Genomic DNA, 23797 nt, shown 5'->3' with positions numbered 1-23797 from the left:
GCAGGATTTGTTTCTTTTTCTGGTTTATTTCAGAAAATATTTGTGCTTTAAACTGTTGGTGGCTTCAGGATCACAGAAAATTTCAGTTTTTCCTGAGGTTTGATGGATAATCTAACCAGTTAATAAAAACAAAAAATTTATAAATTTACCCAGAATGGAAGTAATCCTTAGCTGCTGCCCTTCGTATCTCAAAGCCTACAGTGAGTGTATGTAACAAAGCAATGTATATGAAAAAATATTGACTGATATTCTTTTATGCTGAACAATAAAAAAAACAATCTTAAGAAAGATCAAATTCTAAGTTCTGACTTGTTCAGCCCTGTACTGTCTTTGCTTGTCCTTTAGGTGCTTTTGTTTAATCGCTGCTAGTGCAAAACCCCTCGGTTCTTCCTCTTTCACCTCTGAATACATCCCTTTAGTGCTGCTGGATACTTACTTGGCGGCCTTTTCATTGAGCACCTTGAGGAAGCTGTGGGCTGGAACCAGCAGGTCGGGAGTGTCCAGCAGGAGGCTGTGGAGCAGCGCTGAGCTGATCTGTGACTGGACGGCTGGGAGCAAGGTCTGCAGCTCCAGCCCCAGGCGAGAGAGACTGCTGCTAATGAGGTAAAACTCCTGCGTCGAGGACTGCAACCCACAAATAGATATGCATAATGTTTGATAAAGCATAAATGGTTGAGCAATCGGTGCTTCTTACATAGTGTATATCAAAGGTAACGACAGCTGTAATTAATGTTGTGGTCATTCATAAACCAGAAATAAGAAATACTATCTTCAAACCCTGACAAAAAGCTTCTCTGTATTTCTGTGTGCGCCTGTGTGTGTTTGTGTGCCTGTTGTGTAACTAGGGGGATTCTGTGAGCCAGCGAGATTACATCACTAAATCTCATCTGCGCTGGATGTGGCAGCCAAGCTAAAAGAGCGACCATCTTTTACAGCCAACCACTCTGAGAAACACCACTCATTAGCAGCAGCACCATCTGCAAGTCTTCATATGACAGCAAAAAAATAAAACACATAACACATCCCCCAAAAAAAACACCACGGTAAAATGTCCTGTATTATACATTAATATTACTGTATTATGTGAAAAATAAATGTTATCATAACACGGAGAGGATTTCTTCAGGTGGTGTCCTTAAAGAGCACCAGGACAAGTTTAAATGCATCATCACTGTCCAACACAATTATGAGGCAGCCATTAATGTATCTTGACAGGTCCAAACAATTCACTAAACGAAAAACAAAGCTGTCTATATTGTAGTGTTTTGGGATTGGCGACGGGGTTTTCCCAAAATGCTCCGAGTTAATGTGTTAATGTTTTTATTTCTCTGCCCTAAACACCACAGATGTCATGTGGCAAGCAGTGTTAGTGGTTTTTACAATAATTCTACTGTGTTTCTATAGTTCTACCCTCTATGTAATGACAGAAAGCATTCGGCACCATGAGTGAAGTGAGGTGGGCGTTATTGTAACACCCCTATTGTGTGTGTGTTTGGAGGCTGTGTGAAATGTTAATGGCATGTTCTGCAGTCAAATAAAAAGCAGCCCCCTGGAGTTTTGCAGTGTGTAGGACACAGGATCTGCACTGAACTGGAGTTCATCTCTCTGCCTGATCTTAACCATTGACAGTTCATGACCTATTACAATATTCTAATACCATAGACTGTGTATAAAAGTGTGATGTAGCTTCTGGGTCTGAAAAATTAGGGCAATGTGGAAATGCCTCAGTCTACAATACCGCCAAGTACTACTAGAGGCTGGCTCCAAGAAGCCTCTGGCCCCACAGACCATAGCTTTTGCCAGCATAACAGACCTCATAACCCCTTCTCTTAGTCAATACATTTTTTTCCATGAGTTATGTCTACTTTGCTATTGAAAGTAAGCCCTTCCTATTCATTTTCTTGCGGTCAACCTCAAAATGATCCTACCGTAACTAGAAAACAAGCCTAAAAAGGATGTGTTTTTGGGGGCGTAACTGTTTGATTGACAGACCGATGCTTCCGTCAGGTTACTGCTATCGGTAGGCAGGACGTAACATCGTCAGGTTTCCAATCAGATCGAGTCAGATTCAACACTCACTCCCACCTAGGTCATCCAACTATGATCACTACCGGCTCCAAACAGCTTGGGACTGCAAGATGGCGCCGGCCATAATCTGAACTCGGGAAGGGCACCGTTCACAAACCAATGGGTGACGTCACTGTTGTTTGCCGCTTGTCTATAAATAACATGCAGCAGGTCCTGCTGTATGTTTCCTCAAGATCATTGCTGCAGCTTTTAAAATAAAACAGGTGATCATTTCTGGTGAGTCAATGATTAAGCATTGACATCAATGCGCTGCATGGAAACACCTCTGATGGGGTGTTATATTGTAGATTACATTGGCTTCATATTGCCATTACTAATGTTACTATATAGTACCAAGTCATGACCCACAGGTTAATGAGGGTCACACTGACAGTGGTTTATGGTATTAATCACATGCTGCAGTTTTAATGTTCCCTCATGTCTGCAGCCCCAGTGTTGCTCTTCTATGAAGCCAAACACGCAGCACGCCCTCCCTCCCATTATGTCAATGGAGCCATAGAGACACAGGCCATTACACACAGGCCCATTTATCTACAGATGGGCAAAATTACAATTTAGGGCCCTTAATGTGTTTGTGTGTGTGTGTGTGTGTGTGTGTGTGTGTGTGTGTGTGTGTGTGTGTGTGTGTGTGTGTGTGTGTGTGTGTGTGTGTGTGTGTGAGACATTTGATCATTTTCTTTGAACAATAGATGAAGGAGTCAGGAAGTTGAACATGAAACAAGACATCAAGCTCAGATCAGAGCGACCCTCTCATCTCTGTACAATACACACACACACACACACACACACACACACACACACACACACACACACAATGGAATAAAGCCTTCTGACATTTCATAGATGGGTCCGATGGGAAATGAGACTGTGTCAGACAATCAGGTAAGTGCCACAGAGATGACTGCTCCCTGTTGTTAATCAAGAAGCAAGCCATAAAGAGAGAGAGAGAAAATTGTCTTGGCTCTCATTTTTATGCAAACCGACAAGAAAAAGAAATTCTGCTTTTCACCTCCTGTGTCAGATATTTGCAGCTAAGACTATTTTGTCTAGCAGTTTTTAAGTGTGTAATTACACCCACAGATCCAAGTGATAAGTGCAAAATAGTGAGTCAAATGTTAGATGTGACAGGAGTGATTAACAGTTCTACAAAAATAAGACCAAAGCTGTGAAAAAAAATATAATACACGTTATCCTGGGGAACAGAGATGTGTGTGTGTGTGTGTGTGTGTGTGTGTGTGTGTGTGTGTGTGTGTGTGTGTGTGTGTGTGTGTGTGTGTGTGTGTGTGTGTGTGTGTGTGTGTGTGTGTGTGTGTGTGTGTTGTTACCTTTTTGTGGTATATGCTGCAGATGCCTCTCTCCAGGTCGGGCAGATGTGACAGCAGGGATCTGACAGAGTTTAAAGTGAGAGAGTGCGACTCCAGGATTTCCTGAACAGCATCCTGCCTCTCTGAGATTGACCTGTGGGTTTGAGGAAGTACAGAAAACAAAAAAAACAACAACATGTGTACAAAAATTAGGAAAGAAATCCAAATGTTCAGTCCTTCTTATCAGCAAAAGACAGTTATTTGGAGAGCTGAATAAGTCTTGATTGAGATGTACAGTTTTACACGAAAGTGATTGGAAGTTACAAGAAATAAGTGTCCCTGATGCTTCATATATCTAGTGACGCTCTGTGTGCATCTATGGAAGAAGTGATTGGGTCCGGTGCTGTGAAGAAGCATTCAAACTCTTCCTGATTAAACTAAACTATAACCTCTTCAAACCAAATTTGAACACAAAGGCAGCCTGAGTACACAAACAATACAAGTTCTAAATGAAAATGATTTACTGAAGCAAAAAGGTTGTCCAATACCTAAATCACCAATGTGAAAGAATCACTTCCCCTTCAAACATAACGAGTTTTGCCGACTTTAGCAGCTGAAATTGCATTCAAACACTCCAACTAAAGATCAGTGTGACGTTGCTGTGGTGATATTTTAGTCCACTCTTCTTTGAAGAGCAGCTTTGGAGCAGCCATGTTGGACAGTTTGTGAGCACAAACTGCTCTTCTCAGGTTTAACCACAACATCTCAAAGGGGTTAAACCCAGACTTTGACTAGGTCAAACATTGATTTTATTCCTTGAGACATTCAAAGATGGACCTACTCTTTTGTTTGGGATCACTGTCTTGCTGTAAACTCACAGACTGATGACCTGATGTTGTCCGTCAGGATTTTCTGTCTGTGCAGAATTCATGTTTCCCTCAGTTATGACGAGACTGCCTGAAGCAGCAAAGCACCTCCACAATATCTCACCTTCCGCCTCGATGCAGGTGTAGTTCTTTTTGTGGAAGTATGTCTTTGGTTTACGTTAGATGTAACGAGACCTCTGTCTTCCAAACAGTTCCAACTTTCCGCTGTCCGGTCTATTGAACATTCTCCCAAAAACATTGGAGGGTCATCAAGGTGTGTTGTTGAAAAATGTAGACGAACCTTTATGTTGTTCGGGGTCAGCAGGGGTTTTAGCCTCGCTGCTCTCCCATGGATATTATTTTTGCTCTTTCAGACAGTGGAGACATGAACACTGACCTCTACTGAGGTGAGAGAGGCCTGCAGTTCTTTGGATGTTTTCTTTGGATCTTTTGTTGTGACTTTCTGGATGATTCGTCGCCATGCTCTTGGAGGAATTTTGGAAGATCAGCAGCTTCTGGGAAGGTTCACTACTGTGAACACTGCAGCATCCCAGAGCCTCAGAAACACCTTTATAACCCTCCGCAGTCTAATTTATCTCCTTTATCACCTTCTCTCTCATCTCTTATGGAAATTATTTTTGCTTTTATGGAGGTTTTTACTGGTGAGACGTTTTCAACAACATGTTTATGAAAATGGTCTATTTAAGGGATGGTGTGATGATCGGGCTTGAGTGTGTTTAGTCCAGCTGCAACGAGTTATCAATGCAGTTTGGGAGCTTTTTGGATTTAGAATCTAAGGGGGTGAACACTTTTCCACACAGGTACAGCTGCACTTAACGTTTTTGCATGAATACCTATAATTATCATTTAAAACCTGTATTTTGTGTTCACTCAGGTTCCCTTTGTTTAATGTCAAATTTTCTTTTGAAGATGTAACAGTTTGTTTTGAGATACATACAATAATAGAACTCAGCAGGGGGTTGTATACCTTTTCACAGCACTATGTACAGTGCATCCAGAAAGTATTCACAGCGCTTCACTTTTTCCACATTTTGTTGTGTTACAGCCTTATTCCAAAATGGATTAAATTCATGTTTTTCCTCAAAATTCTACACACAATACCCCATAATGATAACATGAAAAAAGTTTGTTTGAAAGTTTTGCAAATCTATTAAAAATAAAAACAGAAAAAAATCACATAGATAAGTATTCACCGCCTTTGCCATGATACTTAAAATTGAGCTCAGGTGCATCCTGTTTCCACTGGTCATCCTTGAGATGTTTCTACAACTTGATTGGAGTCCACCTGTGGTACATTCAGTTGATTGGACATGATTTGGAAAGGCACACACAGTAAGGTCCTACAGTTGACAGTGCATGTCAGAGCATAAACCAAGCCATGAAGTCCAAGGAATTGTCTGTAGACCTCCGAGACAGGATTGTATCGAGGCACAGATCTGGGGAAGGGTACAGAAACATTTCTGCAGCATTGAAGGTCCCAATGAGCACAGTGGCCTCCATCATCCGTAAATGGAAGAAGTTTGGAACCACCAGGACTCTTCCTAGAGTTGGCCGCCCGGCCAAACTGAGCGATCGGGGGAGAAGGGCCTTAGTCAGGGAGGTGACCAAGAACCTGATGGTCACTCTGACAGAGCTCCAGCATTGTTCTGTGAAGAGAGGAGAACCTTCCAGAAGGACAACCATCTCTGCAGCACTCCACCAAGCAGGCCTGTATGGTAGAGTGACCAGACGGAGGCCACTCCTCAGTAAAAGACACATGACAGCCCACCTGGAGTTTACCAAAAGGCACCTGAAGGACTGTCAGACCATGAGAAACTAAATTCTCTGGTCTGATGAAATAAAGATTGAACTCTTTGGCCTGAATGCCAAGCATCATGTCTGGAGGAAACCAGGCACCGCTCATCACCTGGCCAATACCATCTCTACAGTGAAGCATGGTGGTGGCAGCATCATGCTGTGGGGATGATTTTCAGCGGCAGGAACTGGGAGACTAGTTAGGATGGAGGGAAAGATGAATGCAGCAATGTACAGACATCCTTGATGAAAACCTGCTCCAGAGCACTCTGGACCTCAGACTGGGGCGAAGGTTCATCTTCCAACAGGACAACGACCCGAAGCACACAGCCAAGATAACAAAGGAGTGGCTTTATTAACGTCCTTGGGTGGCCCAGCCGGAGCCCAGACTTGAACCCGATTGAACATCTCTGGAGAGATCTGAAAATGGCTGTGCACCGACGCTCTCCATCCAACCTGATGGAGCTTGAGAGGTCCTGCAAAGAAGAATGGCAGAAACTGCCCAAAAATAGGTGTGCCAAGCTCATAGCGTCATACTCAAAAAGACTTGAGGCTGTAATTGCTGCCAAAGGTGCTTCAACAAAGTATTGTGGCAAAGGCTGTGAATACTTATGTACGCGTTATATTTTCGTTCTTATTTTTAATAGATTTGCAAAAAACTTTATCATTATGGGGTATTGTGTGTATAATTTTGAGGAAAAAAATTAATTTAATCCATTTTGGAATATGGTTGTAACATAACAAAATGTGGAAAAAGTGAAGCGCTGTGAATACTTTCTGGATGCACTGTATCTACAGCAGGTTCAGTTACTCCATGATCTGTGGATCTGTAGACGGAATAGATCCTGACAGTATCTCGGATGTGTTAATTGAGTTGAAACATTTTTACAGTACATTTTATAGGCCAGGAAAAATGTTGAAGGTATTAGTTTAAGATGATGATGTAAACTGTTTGAAAAAAGGTTGATAGCCCTTAAACAGCTGATTGAGATTATAAAGTACAGATAACCTCCTGATTAAGTCTCCCATTAAAGACATTGACTACAAAACTCCTCTGTGAGCATAAACATCCAGATAAAAATGGACTGAAACACTTTATCAAGACAAGTTTGGTGATGTAATCTATAACACATCAGACAAAAGGTATATATTGTGTGTCCATGTGCCTGACTGTCCGGGTCATGTGCTGCTTTCCTGTGTCTTGGTATTAATGTACCCGTGTGTAATCTGGGTCTTAATTCATGTTGAAATTCTGTAGAGGAGCGATCTGTATAACCTGAGAGCAAAGCAGTGCTCAATCCACAGCTCTAATCCCTGCACAATGGGAGAGGGAGGGCCACACACACAAAAAAATACTCACACACTCAGTCAATACATGGATAATGAAATTACACTGCAGAGGACTAGAATAGTACGTTAATATTAAAACTGAGAGGTTGTTTGGAGCAGAAGTGCCATGTGACAGTGTTTGTATGTAACAAATTCTAAGTGTATTTTCACCCTGCAGTGTTTGTGAAAAGAGAAACAGCTGCTCTGCTGCGTTGAATGATGTTGGAGAACTTCATCCAAAAAAGAAAATGGCAAGTGGAAATGAATTTTTATAACATTATCGTTATTATTATTATTTTTATTATTACTACTATAACAGTGACTCCTAAATTATATTCATGCAGGTCACAAAGAAAACACTAATCCACTACATTGTCGTGCACAATTGCAGTCATTAAAACACCACTTAATTACAAGACTATTCAAATAATAGTGTACCTGCTTTTTGTTTTCATTATTTCTGGTCCTGAAATTTTGTTTAACGATTCATATCAAATAATAACATTGCAATCAAGTAAGTGCACAGAAGCAAGGTGCTGTTATTGTGGCCAATTTTGTCCAAAGTTAGGCCTCTGAGACGGCGCTTTACCTCAAACTGTGTAAATCCGACAAGTCAAGAATGACAAATCAGAGACTGTCTGGTTAGTTTGAAATAAATCTGAAGAGCAACTTAATTTTGCAGCAATGCAATCAATATTAAATAAAAACAAATGGCTTCAGCTAATATCTCTAATCTAAATATTGACAAAAGTAAATTTTTGTGGGGTGATACAGAGCACTGGAGTTGTCACCTTCATGTCATATCGTATTTTTCTTACATACAGATATTTCAGACTTAAAGCTAGATCATTTAAACGTGCCTGAAAATCTCACAGCGGCCAGTGTCTGATGCTCAGGGAAATCAAACACAAATGCAATCGCACAACCATCCGATAAATATGAATGCTTGCAAATGATAAACATTGGAATCTTTCCCACCTCAACCCGTCATCCCACATGACTTGAAAGTGGCATAAGTGTGAAGTGCCCTCACCCTGCTTCTGTGATGCAGAGAGCCTCTCAAAGCAGATAAATTAATATTCAGATAAAATGTGTTACACTGTGAAAATAAACCACAAGAACTGAGAAAGAAACTGAATCGGAGCAGATCGGCACCGGCCGTCGTGCTTCATCAGAGGTCAGAGGGTGTCCTATACTCACTGAGGGTCTGTGAGGGGCTGGCTCACCCACTTCCTCATCAGTCTCCTTCCAAACGGGGTGCGAGTGTGGTCCAACACCCACAGCAGACTTCCCTTCACACTACCATCTGTCTGTGATGGAAAGAACACACACGCATAAAACACAGCTTACATGTACATCAGTGAGTGCCAAATGATTTGAAGAAAAAGCTATTAGAGGGGAATAAATATAAAAGGTGAAGAGATGATGGGAGCCACAAGCAGCGATGTGAAGAGGCTTGAACTGAGCTCCATGTGTGACACGTGACACACAGCAGCAGTCACCCACACAAGCCTGGACTGAACTCTGAAAATATTATTGACTGGAGAAATGACAACTTTAACTTCTCCATTAAACTCGGTTCAATGTGTAACTACAACTGTAAGCTAATATCTTTATCTGCAGCATGTAGACCTTGCACACACAATGGAAATGCATCGATGAAGTGTGTAAACCAGACATCATCTTCACCCTTCGTTATGCTTTGATCGGTGGCTGCCGGCTGAGATGTGCATTCACCTGATTGTTGAGGATTTCCAGGTTCCTGAGAGTGGCGGCGCTGAGCATCATCCCCTCCAACTCACAGGAGAGACGCCGGAATGAGCTGCACAGAGAACAAAATCCTACTAAGATTCAGCTGAGTGATTAAATGTTCAATGCATCTTCTGGGAAGAAGTTTGCAAATGTGATAACTTGTGTGATGAAAATGTAATGAGATGAATCTGTAATTTTCAGCTCAAAGCAATTCTATGACAGAAAATCATTCTTCCCTCCTGGCTTGTATTTGTGGAAAGTTGTAAAATACACTGTGGTTCATTCCTGTAACGAGTAAAATCCTTTCTAGTGCCGGGATTAGGGCTGCAATGAACTATTATTTTCAGTATTGATTAATCTATTGACTGTCTTGTTTGAGTTGTCTATGAAATGTCAAAGAATGAAAAGATAAGAAACTGCCCAAGATAACTTCCCTGATTCCAAGATAACATCTCAAAATTTATTTTTTTGTTAAAAAAAAAGTCAAAAAATCTGAAAGATTTAGTTTACAGTGATGTGTTACAAAGAAAAGCAACAAAGCCTTTCATTTGAAAAGTTGGAACCGAAGAGCCCTTACAGAAAAAAAAGCACATGATCCCAATGTGATCACATGTAGAAGACATGTTTACCACATGTTGCAGCATATGATAACATTGGGAAAATATGCAGCAAAGTTTTCGCATTGGAATCTATACAGGCTTCCCTCCTAACAATGAAACGATGAAAATGCTCCAAGGCCTCATGTTAAAATGGGCAAAATATATGTTTCACACGTGCACAATCACGTGTCTGGGGTCACATGTGACCACGTGTTTATGCACGTGAAATTCATGTGTTTTTTTCTGTAAGAGAATGCTTACCATTATTTGATTACTTTTACTTGAAAATAAATTATTGATAAATTATCAAAATATATTAACTAATCATTTCAGGTCTACCCAGGATTTCAACAACAGGTAGGAGTATGCTTGCAGGCTACATTGCTGAGTGTGTGTGTGTGTGTGTGTGCGTGTGTGTGTGTGTGTGTGTGTGTGTGTGCGTGTGTGTGTGTGTGTGTGTGTATATCTGTTTTGATGTACCTCTCGCTCCTAAGCACTCTCTCTAAGCTGAATTCTTGGAGGTACTGGATGAGCGGCCCCAGACAGCAGATCACTGGGCTCTCTAAGGATGCTACACTCGACAGCGAGCGAGAGCCTAGAGGACACGGACACAAAATATGTCATATTATTGGGATTAAAACACAGCGGTGAGTCACAGGCCTCCTCCCTCGGACACATCCAGTGTTTTCACCGCAGCATGACTGTCTTAGTTGTCTCAATGACAGGATATGACTGATGAAGTGGAACAGTAAAAGGTTGAGATGTAAAAAGGCAGAAACAAACACACCTTTCTCCTGGGTGTGGCAGTAAAACTCTGTGACTGTGTTCATTGCAGCGGTGAACTCAAACTGAGCGCTGTCCCTCTTTTCAACTCTCACTCGGTCATCAGCCTGAGCACTGGAGGGGAACAATAACAACAAAGTTTATTTATTCATCATGACAGCACAGATCCACAAGGTCAGGGACGGTCACGAGTGTACAGACACAAACATGAAGGAAATACATCTGATATTTGATCATCTTCTTTGCAGTGAGAACAATTAGACACAGCAGCACTTCGTGTTCCAGCCGTCCTTCTGTTCAAGTAGACTCTATAGACGCAAACCTCAGTCACACACACACACACACACACACACGCACACATCAACCCTGCATCTCCCAGGCGCTCCATCGTATCTCCCTATTGCTACATCCACTCTCTCGGCATTGCTGCTTTCAAGGACTCTTTTGCTTTGTCTGCTCGGTTGTTGCCAGGGCAACCAAGGCAAACACGTGGCTCCGGACGCATTGCTGGAGCATTTTCTTTTTTTCCGTTTGCTAATGCCCATACACACACACACACACACACACACACACACACACACACACACACACACACACAATAATCATAAAATTTCACTGTAGCCAGACTCGGAGAAAAGATTGTATAAAGTGATCAATAGACGTTATATTGTGCTCACACTTGGACCATTAATCATTTACCCAGTCAATTCAGCCGTATTACAAAGTTTAAAAGAACAGCAAGAATTGCAGGTATTGATCCAGGGACGGGGGTGCATGTAGCATTTGTGCAAAACCCTGACAGGACGCAGCACCATGAAGCCGGGTTTATGAAAGTGGAAACAGTTCACCAGAGGTTTGAGTTTCTGATCATAACTCTCGTCTCAGTTCAAGTGCCATCTAGACTGCAAGTGGTTTGGGTTGGGTCTGATTTGAGATCTCCTGTTTTTAAGCTCATAGCGTTGGACTTTTTTTTTTATTTATTTAAACAAGACCAAGAGTCTAGTGGCTAGCGGCTCTGTCAAGCTGTACTCGCATACAACAGTGCTTCGAGCTACACACTAACATCACCATACTAACATGTAAGCAATGACAATCCAAATATGTTAATGATCAGCAACTATAATATTTAAAATGCTCATCATATTAGTTAGCAGTACAGCTGAGGCCTAAACCGGGTCAACAGGGTCACAAATCCAAGTAATGAACAAATTGTAGGTTCATAACCTCTTCTTTTTACAACCATAAATGTCTGTTCAAGACTCCAACACGATTGAGGGATTCCTCAAAGCCACAACTATCAAGTTCATGGTGGAACCAGATGCAAAAGCAATCTCCCCAGTTTTTGAGACCAAAGCAATGAACTGACCCACACTGCCGTTCATAGAGCCACGAGCAGCGCCAAAACTCCACTGTGTCTTTCCAAAGGCAGTTTCCTCATTACTCTGGACAACAGATTAAAGTCGTCGATGAGTATCTGCTGCTGTTGCAGGGTGAATTCAAAGTCACAACTGTAACATACACAAATTACGTCCTTTGGTGTGTGTGTGTGTGTGTGTGTGTGTGTGTGTGTGTGTGTGTGTGTGTGTGTGTGTATCTATTGTGAAACAGGACTTCTGTCTTCGACTGAAACATTTATGTTGGCAGCACCAGCCAGAGAGCTTTTCAGTCGCTCTAATCACCCTCACTGCTCTGATCCTGGCTCATGAGTCCAGGATGAGTAAATACTGCACCTTGCTACAACCGAGCTCACGGGGACTCTTTACCAGCCGCTCCATGGAAAACAAATCCCGTTGCCAGGGGTCCGATCTCGCCAGCCAACCCCAGAGACACGCACACTGTCAAGCAGCCTGAATAACCTCCGGTTTAAATGCTCACCTGGGTGCGCCATGTTGTAGCAATTTGTTAATGGGTTGGAGAGACATTCCAGTGATGCTAACAAGTGTCAGTGCCGATATCCATCAAAACATCTAATCCTGAATCAATTATCTATTGTTCTTCTGAGTCTGATTAATAATAATAATTGAGGAAAAAAGCAACAAATATATCGTGAGACGTCACCAGTATTAGTGATGTGTAATGGGCTCAGAGTAGCTCAGTGTTGTCTGTGAATATAAATGGGATACATGTGTCTGTCTGGGCTGAACAGACAGAGCTGCCCTGTATTTGTATGATACGAGCGGCAAATTGAGGAGTCTTGTCTCCGATGAGAACAACACTGGAGAGCAGTGCTGTTCAAACACAATAATTGCACTGGCCTTTACAGGCCTGTCTCCGCTATAATCACTCAACATGGACATCTGCAAAAAGGATGCGGAGGCAGAAAAAAAGAAAAAGAGAGGAATGAATTCAAATGAAGTACATTTTAAGGAATGAAACTCAAACTGAGGTAAAAACGATAAAGGAGTGAATAATGAGAAATGTGCGCCGTCAGAGAGTCGCAGACAAGAAGCAGAAAGTAGCAGGCATTTCTCCCATTTATCCAAGCATCCCCTTCTAATCCAATCCACTCCACTCCCTCCCACTCTCTCATTTCATTTTCACAGCATAATGCAATCATAGGCAGCCTCCAGAGGATCCCATCCCCACTGGTGTGAACATGCTGGCTCCACACTGCCAGCAAAGACGAGCTGAATGGTGGTGCGATGGGAAGGAACAGGTTCGTGGAACACATCAGTTCGATGTCACTGTCAGCCGACGAATGAAAGACAAACTTCATCAGTCTTTATCATCTTGTGGTTCTCGCAACAGACTTCAAGCATCAGAGACTCAGGAGAAGCTTGTTAGCCCAACATAAAACTTGATGACATCCTGCTGTACCTGATGAGCTGATCATTGGGAGGATTTTTGCTTTAAGCAAAGGTTTCAGATCTCTTTTAAAACAGTTGTCATGAACTGATATGAGCATTAAAAGTGGTTTTGCTTGATGCAATAATTTATTCTGTTAATACTAGCCATTTAAAGATCCCCTGCACTTTCAATTCACAAAATCCAGTCTTACTCTGCATAAACATGTGTTCCAAAGTTTATATGAAGCGAACATGAGCCTTCACCTGTCTTCAGTTTTCAAGGTAGAGTCCTTTTAGCATGAAATCATCTCTTTGTGCTTTTCGGGTTTTTCTTATTCAGCTGCAGGAATTAATTACTACACAAAATGGAAATTGTATTGACCGCATAACAGGCAGAAAACTATATGTCAAGGGGTTAAAAAAAAGGTGTAACTTTCTACATTCAGATGAAGTTTTGAATGTATTCTTGCAAAGCACAAAGACCATGGATTTTATCCCCAATTACTTTCATTAATAGCACATTGAAACAGGATATTTTGAAGGCCAGTGTCAACAGGAAGACAATCAGCAGCAATGACAAACTGCTCCACTGTTCACAGGGAGAACGTATCCTTTAAACACAGTTACTTCATTCAAAAGAACATTTGAAATTTCACACCTCTACTTGTATTGTAGTATTTTTACATGATGGTGCTGACTAAATTAATCTGAACACTTTTTCATAATTTGTCTGGTAAGAGCATCGACTAAATGTTATTCTGTGAACTGTTTATTCTGTAAACAGTAACTCTTCTAGAGGAGGGCTCCAATAACCAATTAATTCCATTATTGATTAATCTGTTGATTATTTTTTTCTTGGTAAAGCGATTATCTTAAAAATGACAGAAAATGGTGAAAAATGTAGACCAGTGTTTCCTAAATTCCAAGGTGCAGCCTAAAATGTCTTGTTTTGTCACGACCAGCAATCCACAACTAAAAGATGTTTGGTTTATTATCATGGACAACTGAAGTAACCAGAAAATATTCACATTTAAGAAGCTTAAATCTGAGAATTTAAACTTTCTATCAATAAAGAATTACCCCCAAAATGAATCACCAACTATTCTGATCATGAATTAATTATTTTGTCAATCAACTAATCGATTAATCAACTAATTGTTGCAGCTCTGTTATAAACTTTGTAAAACTACGATACACTTTACCTTGTACTTTACTTTATACCCACATCCACAGACTGCAACATCTGATTTCCAGCAGCAGGAAGCTAGATGCTGCCTTGGAGTCAAATTCAAATATCTACACAATAGAGCCACCCGGCAACTTTCATTAACTTCAACTGGTATTCAACATTTACATCTACATTTGTCCCACAAATTAACTATTAAACCATTGAACAAATATGTGTAAAATGAGTATTAAAAAAGCATCAGTCCAGGGAAAAACGCTACCCATGAACTTTTAAGATAAATAAATATTGTTTGCACCCTGTTTGTCCTGCGGTGAAACCCAGGGTGATGACGAACGTTATCATATAACCGCTCTATGTGCCCACAATGATTTCTTCATACAGACGGAAAGCGAGACAAAAAAGCTGCCTGCCTGCGGAAATCTAAACACACTCCCTCAGAATGAAATAGCCTAAACTCACAAACACACACTTTTGTAAACACACAGACAACCTCAGTACTCCACTAGGAATATAGTGTTGTGCAGTAAATACGTATATACTGCCCTCTAGTGCCCTGACCTGGCATTAGTGATGCTCTGCAGGAGTCTGTGGCTTTGTTCGGTGAGGTCAGATGGCACCAGGATCTCCACGGGGTTGATCTTTAGGACACGGCCCTCCAGCTCAGAGCGAGATGGACCATCAGGGAAATAATCCAATAACACGTCTCCTGTGCTGGGCTGAACCGCCTACACACAAAAACAAATGCAAAAAAATAATGCACACAATGAAGAAATAAAGAAAACATGCATATCAACGTTTCGTTTTTCTTGTGGTGTTTGACCACCTGGAATGAGTTTTAGATGTTTCTATAAAATAATGCCCTCGCATTGCTGATTTATTTAAAATGGCTTTTTACATTTCATGTTAAGATTCTTTTCTTACAAATCATATTATTTCTAAGAACAGTACAGCTTGTTCTCAAAGCTCGCTGTGTTGTACAGTAGAGGCTCCATAAAAAGATAATTTCAATCAAAAGAAAAGGTGGGAACACATGTTAAAATTCAATAAAGTAAATTAATGGCAAAATAAATGTTTTTTTTCCTTTACAACTCTTCTGTGAACAACATTCAATTGTGTTGAATCACTCCTGCATTACTTTATTCTCAATATCAGGGCTGGGGGACATAAATATAATCTTCTATCATGATTTAACGATACACTAGACTTTCTGGAAACTAAATTAAGAAATTATTTATGGATGAAATAACCAGATGGGAATATCTGTTTCTTTATCTAATCCATTATTATTATTGCACCTCATCAACAACAGAGTTCAAATAAACTGGTAATTAACAATACATTATTTCAAAATACACAATAGCAAGGATGAAACAACGCAGACCCTTAATGTGAATTAACAAAAAACGAGCTGAGGGGTATATTCTCTTGTACCTGCAAATAAAGTGTAATAATCATGTGGTTAAAAACTACTGGGGAGTAAATTGCCTGAATGCATCTCCAGGTTTTTGGAATGAGTGCTCATCAGACTCACCACCAGCCCCACAGTGAGCTGCTTCTTCACTTTATCCCAGCTCTCACTGACACACAGGAGAAAGCTGTCGGGAGGGTCCGACACCACATCACCACATCCCTCCTCCACCTCCCCGAGTCTGCAGACGGGGTTTACATCTCGGACAACGGTCAAGGACACAGCTTTAAAAATATAGAGACATCAAAAACAGTTGTAAGGACACACACACATTCCCTGCCCGTAAGGATACCCTCTCCCACCAGAGTGGACTTGGTGTAAAGGGCGCTGAGCTGACGTGTGAACAGAGCGTTCCTATTGGCCCCTGAGGCCTTGATCGCAGACGTCTCTGTCTGCTTAACCACACCAACCTAAAAATCAAAGACAATAATGGAGAGTTAGAAAAAGTACGAGTCTAAACAGCTTGGATTTGTAAACAAGAACAATATGAAAAATAATATTTGATACCTTGTGACCGTGAGACACCAAACGTCTGACATGAACAAAGAGGCGGTGTGTGGGGATGCTGCACGTCATGAAGTTATGATCCAGATGACACACGATATTCAGCTCTTTTGCAGCAATCTGTTCTCTCACACACACACACACACACACACACACACACACACACACACATTAACACACTTTTAAACTGTCTATTGCTACACATTTCAGTGTTTTAACTTTTCTTCAATCCACATCCACTGCAGGTGGTTTTTGCAGTATTTGTACATTTTATGTAACCGTACTTCTGTTTTTATTTTAACTCTTGTGCCTTTTGTTCTTTTTTTTAAGGAGCGCAGGCATATACTGTGTGTGTGTTTGGTGTATTTTAGTAGAGCATGACTGATACATCTGCAGGCTTGTTAGCTATTTGCCAATGTTGGCTTAACTCAGATGTAGTCATGTGAAAAGTTAGCCGGAAATTGTGAACTTTTTTTGACATATTTGAAAAAGAAAACTTTTGAGCCTTCATGAAATAGTGCCATTTAATAAAAGTGATGTACAACAAACAACCGATAAAGTCACACGTAAAAAGTATGCTTTCTAAAAATGTTGCTCTGCTCAAAAGTAGTTCATATGACTTGTAGATTTAGAATTAGATGAAAATGTTCTTTAACAATCAATGAAACACAGTTTGATTAGAAAGTGAAGACATCCATAAGGATGAAGAAACCGCTAAATACAGCCATCGACAACAAGTACGACATGTCTCTCAAGCTGAAACACATTCCATACAGTTTAGATTAAAACTATACTTCATGCATCGTCAACTCTTTTTACTTCTCACCTCTGCATCTTCTCCAAAGAACCTGTACTTGTAACCACACTCCACAGCCAGCAAGGCATCCTTATGCTGCTGTTTCAGCTGGATGACCTGCTGCTCCAGAGGAGTGTATACGCTCTTTGAGCGTCTGGAGGAGGTGCAAGAGTCTGACAGAGGACTCGGCTCAGCAGCCCTTCCTGCTCCTCCTCCTCCGCCTGACTTGGCAAACTGAGACAAGAGGAGCCCCTGCAAAAAAAAAAATTAAAAAAAAAGCATTTATTACTACCTGCAACAGTTTCCTCAGACAGAAGTCCCTCTTTGACTTTTCAGCAATAACAGTTCCTCAATCAGTTTTTCTATTTTCCACTCAAATGTAAGTTTTTTTTAATGATAACATTGACAATATAGCCAATATCCAAAATGACATTTGAGAGATTTGAGGGGAAAATTCAATAACGACATGATGGCCAACAGTCACACATAAACAACATATTTACAGAAATGTGACAACAATGTGACCACACAAGCTTGTTTTTAAATTACCTCAAAGATATTTTTGGCATTTCTATACGGGAACTTCCTGTTACTTATCAGCAAATACGCATATAGTGTGCAGTGGGATCCAAAAGTCTGAGACTACATTGAGGTTCTGTCCTATTTTAATGTAAACCTGGAAATAATACTACCGTTTTGAGAACTTGGAAAGATTTAAAAACACAAAAAGTTATGACATTAAAAGTAAAGAAATATTTCAGATTCTTTGTTTTTCAGCAATCAAATTGAAGCAGATTAGAGGTACTGATCATGTTAACTCCTTTGTACAAACAGGTCAGATTTCCTTGAGTTGCATCCTTCAAGCGAAGCAGTGTTCAGATGACACTCAGATGGGTTTGGTCAACTCATCAGAGGCTTGTTCAGGTAAATCATTCCACAGCCATTGTTCACCTGTTAAAAATATGACTGTGCCTCAAGTTTTCAGCAGAACACTGTTTAACAAGTAGTATTATGATCGTGGGGAACATGGCATCAGAACCAAGTGAAAGTTTCAGGAATCAGATTGTTATTTTTAAGCAGAGTGGAACTTTCTCAACATCGAATCATGGCTTGACTGAAGGTTTCTACGGGGGCAGTGTGTGGAGCTCTAAAACAACTAGAAACTGGATCAGTTATTTTCAAAGCACTATCAGGTAGAACAAAAGTTGAAATTCTTAGGCTGTTATCTTTTGTGATGAACAAATTTGTATTAAATTTAAAACTAATTGAAAATGGAGGTATCTTCACTCGTGGTCTCAGACTTTTGAACACCATTATACATTAATGCAATAAGTTAATATTAGCAGATATAGTGGCCCAGTTGATTAATCAGCCTAACTCTACTCTCGTCTTGAATACTTGCCATTTAAAAATGTTGTGAATAGTAGTTGACATTCAATTATAATTATACAATCATTATATACTTTTGTTGAAGTCATGGACACTTGAACAAAACAAACGCTTACCATCATGGGGGCTTAAACCCTCATCCTTTGGCTAACCTGCTGCCCTGAACACGTTCTAGTGACGATGATGTCATGTCGTCTACATTTTTATGGCCCACCTGCTTTGTAGCAACCAGTCCTGAACCCTCCTTTTCTTTGACCTCCTCCTCTTCCTCCTCACACTCCTCCTCTGCCTGTTGCAGTCTGTTTGTGGGTCTGCGTTGGTCTGAGACACCGCAGGGAGGCCAAACGTTCCTTTCTTGACCGCAGATTTTACTGCTAGCACCATCTGTTTCCTCCTGTGTGTGACTGTGGCTGACACTGGGCTCAGCTACACAGATGAAGCTTTTCAGCTTCTCCAAGGTGGAGGAACAAAGGCTTCCTGCTCCTCGGCTCGATGTTAGCTTTGTCTCTGAAGAGAGAAGACAAACAACATGTCGCATCAGTCAAAACAAGAGCCCGACAGATCTATCAGCTGGAAATTATCTATCACGTATGGGCATATATGTTGGCCGATATGAAAACTTTTTTTTACACAACATAATGCAGAAAAAGCTGCCAGGGGGGAATTAGATCATGTTTTATTTGGGGTATCTTTTTAATAATTATCCATCATGATCAAATTTCCAGTGAATTTTACCGTTTCAGTGCATCGATGTCAGTGTGGACAATAAACTGTAAAACATTCTGCCTCCATTACGTCTTTGTCACAGGTGTCAAAACTCAAAATGACCACATTTGAGGGACAATTACAAAAATGTGTTTATATATACTGTATAAACAGAATATAAAAATATCGTCTGATATCAATATCAGATGTCTTTTACTCCCTAATATCGGTGTTGTCCCTAAAAATGAGTGGGGCTCTAATTTAAAGCATTTATGTAAATCAGTGTAGGACACTTAGTCCTTGAAACAAATTCATCAGTCAGTGTCTCATCTGGGAGAAAATGTGCCTTCATCAAGGATACTGACATGAGTACAACCATACTGAGAATTTGTATAGTGACGGTTTGTATAATCACCCACATCGTGGTATTTGCGGCTTCATGCGAGTGTAACAAAAAACACTATCACAAGTTCAGTTTAAAAAACCCACATTCTTCATGCTATGAAGAAATACCAAGCCTCTGGTAAGCAGTCGTGTGCTCAAGACTTTCCAAACACAAGGAATTTGACTCAAATCCGGTTGCAAAGACCACTTCCACAAAGTCCTCTCATGTGCAGCCACGAGGCGTGTGTGTACGAGTGCGTCCAGGCTGTTCATCTAATCAGTTTGGAAAGTTCTCTAATTCTATTAGTTTTTAAGATTTTGGTCATACCTTTAGGTTTTAGAGCCGTAGAAACATCAACCCTCAAAAAAATCATAATGTCACGCACTGCACACTTTGGTCAACTCTAACTATCTCCACCCTGCTCCGCTGAAGGCCGACCGGTGAATGGGGACTTGTTCTGCTAGAAAGTACAAGACACCTGTTTGCCAAAAAAAACTTATCACATAAATTCAGATAATTCAGATCAGTTTAAGATGTTTAATTGGTCCAATTTTGTTCACAGGTTAAGTGTCACCAGAAGTAATTACAACTGAAGAAGTAGTAATTGAATTCAAATTTCTGCTGCTGTTAGAACTTTTACTGTCAATACCTTTAATCTGCCGTCACAGTCCAAACTATCCATGTTAGTCTGAGATATGATTATAATGCTGACTTTCAATGTCAGAGGTTTTACTCTTAAGTGAGCGCATCTTAAAGCAACTGGCGACATACTACCGTGAGTGAATCTTAAGACAGTAATACAATATGAGTTTGAAAGCGAGTCAATCAGCCCAAGGCACCAACAACAGCGCCTGGCAGCAGATTTTCAGCAAGTTCTTAGGAACTAAAAAGGAAACCAAACTTCAAGAGAAAGAAGCCCTACTGAAAGAAAAGGAAGCTCTACTCGAACAGGTCAAGGAGCTAAAGGCTCAGCTGCAAAAAGCAGAGGAAAATAGTGTCTCTCAGGAGCAGAGCCTCACAGAGCTCTCCAACAACCTTAAGTCAGAAGCACAAGAAAACTAAGAACTCTAGAACCACATTGGATATTAGACCGTCATGGAGCTCCACAAAGCAAAGGTCTGGGCAAAGGAGCAGAGCGATCTGTTTGGCAAAGAGAGAGCCAAGTGTTTTGACGAGCAGAAACTGAGGATCAGTGATGAGTGTATGTGTGTATGTTACAGTTACAAGTTTTTTTTAAGCACCTTTTAACGCATTTTATACAGGAACAGCTTTTTGTCAGATTGGAAAAGCTATCCCATAATTTGGTGCCCTATATAACCCTAACCCTAACCCTATATATACCTGAAAAATTTAATAGGATGAAGATCTGAGAATTGACGTATAGAGTAAGAATGAACCTGTGAATTTACTTTAATGTAAGTCGTGAACTGTTCAGTGATATTTCTTTCTTTCTGAATAAGAGGAAAAAAGTAACTAGAATAAAGACCATTGAGAAATGAGAAATCTCCTAAAATGTGACAGAATTTACCCTCATTGTTCATCAAATCAAGAGAGCTGGACAGACTTTCATCAAAATCTTTGATGCTACAATCAAGTGAGCCAAAGACAACACTTGAGCCATCGTGACATATTCCTCAGTGGTGTTTAGAGGCTTTGGGTGGCATTGTTTGACCTTCAAGGCTTACTAGGCCCAAAGTTCAGCAGGATAGAGCCAGAAAGCTCCAGAGGATCCCAATAATGTCCACAATTTAGCAGTAAATAGTTGGTGAGACTCTTCTTACTTCAATCAGCAACAGTTTTTGAGTATTAGACAGGATTCCTCAGATTATTGTTAGATAGAAAACCAGCCATAGGCAGGCATGCAGCTCCACAGGCAGCTCCTCATGAATTAAGGATGAGGTGAATCAGAACACAGATGATCTTTAGAGCAACTATAGGTACTAGATGTAATTTTATATAATCCTCCATCTCCAGAGCATCAAATATCAGAGTCCTGTCTCCATGCAGTCTGCTCCTCTGACAGCTTGATGGGTTTCCTGTGTAAAAGGCCAACTCAGCTGCTCACTTTAGTTTGACCTCAAAGCCATGAGGATCGCACTGCAAACATCACTTGAGTTTGAAAAAATAAACAATGTAACTGTATGTACAACAGTCCCAGCGAGGTGCGTGTCTGTATGTGATTAACTGTGGGCACATGTGCCTCTAAGGTTTATTAGGTAAAAACCTCTGGACTCATAAAAAATTAATCATCACCCAAGAGACAGAGTATGTCGCCTTGTTGCTATTTTGCAATTTATCTATAATACTATCAGGAATACTACAGCTGTTCTTCTCAAATTCAGAGGCAACACACCAAGCATTCAAAATGTCTTTGCAAAAAATGTATCTCATATATTGTGTAAAAAATATTTAGAATATTAATATCAGATTTTTTGTTGTTGTTGTTTAACTAAGTTTTAAGCAAACCAAACTGTCATCCTGTGCCTCCCTGCACATGCCGTCTGGAGAAATGTATTAGGAGGTGCACGTACTCACCTTTAGTGCTTTGACAGGACGCGGGCTCACACTCCAGATGCCCCAGCTGCTGGTCTTTGACAGAAAATTTAGCTCGTTTGGTTGGCAATCCAAAATCATCATCATCGGAGGACAGTTTCTGTTGCACGACACATGAAAGCGTGGGGTTCAGTAATTACCACTGGCATTAAGTGAAGCATACCTGATGTTGGGAGGGGATTTCTTTTTTAAATTAAAGCACACTTTACCTTGCCTCTTGAGAGCTGGCGCTCACCAGGGTTTTGGTTAATCCCACGCTGCGTGTTGTCGGACAAGCTGCTGCTGCTGCTGCTCAGTCCTCCGAAGTACCTGCTAATGGAGGTCTGAGTGGTGCACGACTTTTTCATAGCCTTTGGCATGATTCAATTGTTGCCTCACGATGGATCCATCATGAATAAACGCATAGAAAAACGTGCACATAGGAATAGTAGTACAGGGCTTTAGCGCCAGCTGTCTCCGGCTTTTCAAAACATAGCGGCGCATGTGCTGAGATCACGCAGGCGCGTAAATGACGTAGTTGGTGTCAAGTGAACATAATAAACAAGACGGATTCCTGTTTCATCTTCCAAAATGAAACCACTGATCTTGACGACGTCAAGTTTAGTTTAGTTTTGGAAATCTAATCATATTTTAATGTAAGATCTTTTAGTTTCTCTTGCACTGGAATAACTTTTTCTTCCTGTTTCGGGGACTGTATTTATCTAGGTAATCTACTGTAAATTAAAACTGTACCTCCAAAGCATGAAATAAAAGTATTGTTAACCATAACACTATCTAGTAGTCATTCTCAAATGCAGGGCTTGAACGTTTTTGTTTTTTTTCTCCTAATCTTTAAATCTCTTAGCTACGTCACATCTTTACGCTTTTATTTCGAAACTGTTTTTCCGGTGTCAATAAACTTTTACGATTTACAAACAACATGGCAGAACAACTAAGGTCTTTGACCAATATCTGAAGAGTTGTGAATTAAGAATTGTGTTTATTTAATTATATCAAAACAAATTAAGCCTATCGAATATGAATACAAATATTAAATAAAAACATATTTATCTTCATTTTGGAAATATGGCCCAATTCATGTCACACATTAAATTCATACTGTTACAGTTTAAATAAATTCATTATAAAATCTGTTTGGCAGTTACACATTAAACTGTGCTTCACAACCAGCTGTTTCAGAGCTGCATCTCTGGTTGTAACAATGTGCACCACCTTGTTCAACATTAATTAAACAAAAAAGACATTGAACTTAATAATCCTTGTGATGTCATAGTTAATGTGCTAATGACATGTTTATTCTGTAATTACGCTTTTTTTTAATGTTAGTTCTTATAATTACATTTTGTATTCCATGTTGATTTTAATGCTGGCATGGATCTGCATTGTAGTTGTTGAGTTTCCTGTTTGATTTTTACATGATTAACCTCTTGTGTCCGTTTTATTTTTTCTTCCTACCCTTGTTTGTTTTTTTCCCACTAGTTTTTGA

At 40.4% G+C, this 23797-nt stretch overlaps 1 protein-coding gene across 2 annotated transcripts in view; it reads right to left on the bottom strand.

The window, feature by feature from the left end:
- Nucleotides 1-22783, bottom strand: part of msh3 (mutS homolog 3 (E. coli)) — a 52079-nt gene extending 29296 nt beyond the window's left edge. For both annotated transcript variants that reach the window (XM_069138622.1, XM_069138623.1), the window contains exons 1-14: nt 22521-22783; nt 22294-22411; nt 18883-19175; nt 17310-17531; nt 16487-16603; nt 16272-16389; nt 16043-16179; nt 15070-15236; nt 10541-10650; nt 10234-10348; nt 9140-9224; nt 8603-8712; nt 3414-3546; nt 437-624 (exon numbers count right to left, since the gene is read on the bottom strand). In XM_069138622.1, the coding sequence (XP_068994723.1) occupies nt 437-624; nt 3414-3546; nt 8603-8712; nt 9140-9224; nt 10234-10348; nt 10541-10650; nt 15070-15236; nt 16043-16179; nt 16272-16389; nt 16487-16603; nt 17310-17531; nt 18883-19175; nt 22294-22411; nt 22521-22670 (2063 nt within the window). In that variant the 5' untranslated portion in view covers nt 22671-22783. The remainder of the gene's footprint in view (nt 1-436; nt 625-3413; nt 3547-8602; nt 8713-9139; nt 9225-10233; nt 10349-10540; nt 10651-15069; nt 15237-16042; nt 16180-16271; nt 16390-16486; nt 16604-17309; nt 17532-18882; nt 19176-22293; nt 22412-22520) is intronic.
- Nucleotides 22784-23797: the final 1014 nt, after the last annotated feature.

This window comes from Embiotoca jacksoni, unplaced genomic scaffold, assembly GCF_022577435.1.
Source record: "Embiotoca jacksoni isolate LCO1_2020_lvr unplaced genomic scaffold, fEmbJac1.0.p SCAF_8, whole genome shotgun sequence".
Lineage (NCBI taxonomy): Eukaryota > Metazoa > Chordata > Actinopteri > Embiotocidae > Embiotoca > Embiotoca jacksoni.
The sequence above is the reverse complement of the archived record's forward strand: the minus strand, read 5'-3'. Positions and strand labels throughout refer to the sequence as shown.